Source organism: Salvelinus namaycush, unplaced genomic scaffold (genome assembly GCF_016432855.1).
Source record: "Salvelinus namaycush isolate Seneca unplaced genomic scaffold, SaNama_1.0 Scaffold2500, whole genome shotgun sequence".
Lineage (NCBI taxonomy): Eukaryota > Metazoa > Chordata > Actinopteri > Salmoniformes > Salmonidae > Salvelinus > Salvelinus namaycush.
The window spans coordinates 15,001-20,000 of NW_024059343.1; the positions used below are offsets into that span (position 1 = coordinate 15,001).

At 46.3% G+C, this 5,000-nt stretch overlaps 1 protein-coding gene across 1 annotated transcript in view; it reads right to left on the reverse strand.

Annotated features, from left to right (window-relative positions):
* Nucleotides 1-5,000, reverse strand: part of clec16a (C-type lectin domain containing 16A) — a gene marked incomplete at its 3' end in the record, with an annotated part of 25,875 nt that overhangs the window by 10,227 nt on the left and 10,648 nt on the right. Inside the window, exons 6-7 of the mRNA XM_038984597.1 lie at nt 3,117-3,122; nt 792-915 (exon numbers count right to left, since the gene is read on the reverse strand). Coding sequence (XP_038840525.1) covers nt 792-915; nt 3,117-3,122 — 130 coding nt within the window. The remainder of the gene's footprint in view (nt 1-791; nt 916-3,116; nt 3,123-5,000) is intronic.

Consider the following 5,000-nt stretch of genomic DNA (forward strand, 5'->3'; position numbering starts at 1 on the left):
GTGTTAGTGTGTGTGTGTGTTACAGTATGTTAGTGTGTGTGTGTGTGTGTGTGTGTGTGTGTGTGTGTTACAGTGTGTGTGTGTGTGTGTGTGTGTGTGTGTGTGTGTGTGTGTGTTACAGTGTGTGTGTGTGTGTGTGTGTGTGTGTGTGTGTGTGTGTGTGTGTGTGTTACAGTGTGTGTGTTACAGTGTGTGTGTGTGTGTGTGTGTGTGTGTGTGTGGTGTGGTTACAGTGTGTGGTGTGGTTACAGTGTGTGTGTGTGTGTGTGTGTGTGTGTGTGTTACAGTGTGTGTGTTACAGTGTGTGTGTTACAGTGTGTGTGTGTGTGTGTGTGTGTGTGTGTGTGTGTGTGTGTGTGTGTGTGTGTTACAGTGTGTGTGTGTGTGTGTGTGTGTGTGTGTGTGTGTGTTACAGTGCGTGTGTGTGTGTGTGTGTGTGTGTTACAGTGTGTGTGTGTGTGTGTGTGTGTGTGTGTGTGTGTGTGTGTGTGTGTGTGTGTGTGTGTGTGTGTTACAGTGTGTGTGTGTGTGTGTGTGTGTGTGTGTGTTACAGTGTGTGTGTGTGTGTGTGTGTGTGTGTGTGTGTGTGTGTGTGTGTGTTACAGTGTTGTGTGTGTGTGTGTGTGTGTGTGTGTGTGTGTGTGTGTGTGTGTGTGTGTGTGTGTTACAGTGCGTGTGTGTGTGTTACAGTGTGTGTGTGTTACAGTGTGTGTGTGTGTGTGTGTGTGTGTGTGTGTGTTACAGTGCGTTACAGTGTGTGTGTGTGTGTTACAGTGTGTGTGTGTACTCACTCTTGGTCTGTCTGAACACACTTGTCCAGCTCGATGACGTGGGAGCCGATGAACCAGACCAGGTTACTGAAGTACGGGACCGCCGTCTTGTCTCGAATGTAGTGGAGCATGTGCTGGTTGTCCACTAGAGGGGTGAGAGGTCAAGGGATGTTACCATGGTTACACAGATAGATGGGGAGAGGGGGGGGGGGGACAGAGGAATCCAGGACCAGACATTTACAGAGAGTAGATATGAGTATAACTAATGTAGAGACTAAAGCTGTTCTCTCCAGGAGAAGATAGTCTCTAAAAAGAGACCGATACGGAGGACTCGACTCTAAAAAGAGACCGATACGGAGGACTCGACTCTAAAAAGAGAGCGATACGGAGGACTCGACTCTAAAAAGAGAGCGATACGGGAGACTCGACTCTAAAAAGAGACCGATACGGAGGACTCGACTCTAAAAAGAGACCGATACGGAGGACTCGACTCTAAAAAGAGACCGATACGGAGGACTCGACTCTAAAAAGAGACCGATACGGAGGACTCGACTCTAAAAAGAGACCGATACGGAGGACTCGACTCTAAAAAGAGACCGATACGGAGGACTCGACTCTAAAAAGAGACCGATACGGAGGACTCGACTCTAAAAAGAGACCGATACGGAGGACTCGACTCTAAAAAGAGACCGATACGGAGGACTCGACTCTAAAAAGAGACCGATACGGAGGACTCGACTCTAAAAAGAGACCGATACGGAGGACTCGACTCTAAAAAGAGACCGATACGGAGGACTCGACTCTAAAAAGAGACCGATACGGAGGACTCGACTCTAAAAAGAGACCGATACGGAGGACTCGACTCTAAAAAGAGACCGATACGGAGGACTCGACTCTAAAAAGAGACCGATACGGAGGACTCGACTCTAAAAAGAGACCGATACGGAGGACTCGACTCTAAAAAGAGACCGATACGGAGGACTCGACTCTAAAAAGAGACCGATACGGAGGACTCGACTCTAAAAGAGACCGATACGGAGGACTCGACTCTAAAAAGAGACCGATACGGAGGACTCGACTCTAAAAAGAGACCGATACGGAGGACTCGACTCTAAAAAGAGACCGATACGGAGGACTCGACTCTAAAAAGAGACCGATACGGAGGACTCGACTCTAAAAGAGACCGATACGGAGGACTCGACTCTAAAAAGAGACCGATACGGAGGACTCGACTCTAAAAAGAGACCGATACGGAGGACTCGACTCTAAAAAGAGACCGATACGGAGGACTCGACTCTAAAAAGAGACCGATACGGAGGACTCGACTCTAAAAAGAGACCGATACGGAGGACTCGACTCTAAAAAGAGACCGATACGGAGGACTCGACTCTAAAAAGAGACCGATACGGAGGACTCGACTCTAAAAAGAGACCGATACGGAGGACTCGACTCTAAAAAGAGACCGATACGGAGGACTCGACTCTAAAAAGAGACCGATACGGAGGACTCGACTCTAAAAAGAGACCGATACGGAGGACTCGACTCTAAAAAGAGACCGATACGGAGGACTCGACTCTAAAAAGAGACTGATACGGAGGACTCGTAACTGATATGGAGGACTCGAATACTCGTCGTAACATTCTGAATACTCGTCGTAACATTACGATGCTCGTCGTAACATTATGAATACTCGTCGTAACATTATGAATACTCGTCCTAACATTATGAATACTCGTCCTAACATTATGAATACTCGTCCTAACATTCTGAATACTCGTCCTAACATTCTGAATACTCGTCGTAACATTCTGAATACTCGTCGTAACATTCTGAATACTCGTCGTAACATTCTGAATACTCGTCGTAACATTCTGAATACTCGTCGTAACATTCTGAATACTCGTCGTAACATTCTGAATACTCGTCGTAACATTCTGAATACTCGTCGTAACATTCTGAATACTCGTCCTAACATTCTGAATACTCGTCCTAACATTCTGAATACTCGTCCTAACATTCTGAATACTCATCCTAACATTCTGAATACTCGTCCTAACATTCTGAATACTCATCGTTAACGGTTGTACGGCGGTGTTCAGAGGCCCGGTGTTCAAAAAATTAAATGTTTCACCGCTTAGAAAATGTGTATTACAACTGTATATCAGTATTATAACAGTTGACTAGAAAATGATGGGTTTGAATTGCACAGAAACCAACAAAAAACATGCAGGTCAGTTTACACATTTAAATGATAAGCCCAAGTCAATAATATAATTAATAACATTAATGATTACTATATATAGACACACATACATACAGTGAGATACATATATTAATCAGACTTACATGAGACTGGAGTTAGGCCCACGGGAGGTTATAGTGAGAGGAGAGGAAGAGAGGGGAAAAGAGGAGGAGCGAGGGAGAGAGAGGAGGAAGATGAGGAAGAGGAGAGGAGGAGATGGGGAGAGGAGGAAGAGGAGAGAGAGGAGAGAGAGGAGGAAGAGGAGGAAGAGGAGGAAGAGGAGGAAGAGGAGAGAGAGGAGAGGAGGAGAGAGAGAGAGGAGGATGAGGAGAGAAGAGGAGAGGAGGAGGAGGAGAGAGAGAGAGGAGGAGGAGAGAGAGAGAGGAGAGGGGAGAGAGAGGAGAGAGGGGGAGCGAGAGGAGGAAGAGGAGGGAGAGGAGGAGAGAGGTAGAGGAGGAGAGAGGTAGAGGAGAAGAGGGAGAGAAGGGATAGGGGGGTGGTGAGAGGGAGGTGAGGGAGAGAGCATACACAAGGTTAACGGTAGTCAGGTAGCTGTGTAGTGTCTAACACCATCATTACTAGCAGCTAGACACATTGAACAGTCTATTTAATGCTGTTAAGACAGAAAGGCTTCCCCACTACGGTTAACACACATCTACACAACCCACACAGATAACACATCTACACAACCCACACAGCTAACTAACACATCTACACAACCCACACAGCTAACACATCTACACAACCCACACAGCTAACACAACCCACACAGCTAACTAACACATCTACACAACCCACACATCTAACTGACACATCTACACGACCCACACAGCTAACTGACACATCTACACGACCCACACAGCTAACTAACACATCTACACAACCCAAACAGCTAACTAACACATCTACACAACCCACACATCTAACTAACACATCTACACAACCCACACATCTAACTGACACATCTACACGACCCACACAGCTAACTGACACATCTACACGACCCACACAGCTAACTGACACATCTACACGACCCACACAGCTAACTAACACATCTACACGACCCACACAGCTAACTGACACATCTACACGACCCACACAGCTAACTGACACATCTACACAACCCACACAGCTAACTGACACATCTACACAACCCACACAGCTAACTGACACATCTACACAACCCACACAGCTAACTGACACATCTACACAACCCACACAGCTAACTGACACATCTACACAACCCACACAGCTAACTAACACATCTACACAACCCACACAGCTAACTAACACATCTACACAACCCACACAGCTAACTAACACATCTACACAACCCACACAGCTAACTAACACATCTACACAACCCACACAGCTAACTGACACATCTACACAACCCACACAGCTAACTAACACATCTACACAACCCACACAGCTAACTAACACATCTACACAACCCACACAGCTAACTAACACATCTACACAACCCACACAGCTAACTAACACATCTACACAACCCACACAGCTAACTGACACATCTACACAACCCACACAGCTAACTGACACATCTACACAACCCACACAGCTAACTGACACATCTACACAACCCACACAGCTAACTGACACATCTACACAACCCACACAGCTAACTGACACATCTACACGACCCACACAGCTAACTGACACATCTACACGACCCACACAGCTAACTCACACATCTACACAACCCACACAGCTAACTCACACATCTACACAACCCACACAGCTAACTCACACATCTACACAACCCACACAGCTAACTGACACATCTACACAACCCACACAGCTAACTGACACATCTACACAACCCACACAGCTAACTGACACATCTACACAACCCACACAGCTAACTGACACATCTACACGACCCACACAGCTAACTAACACATCTACACGACCCAAACAGCTAACTAACACATCTACACAACCCACACAGCTAACTAACACATCTA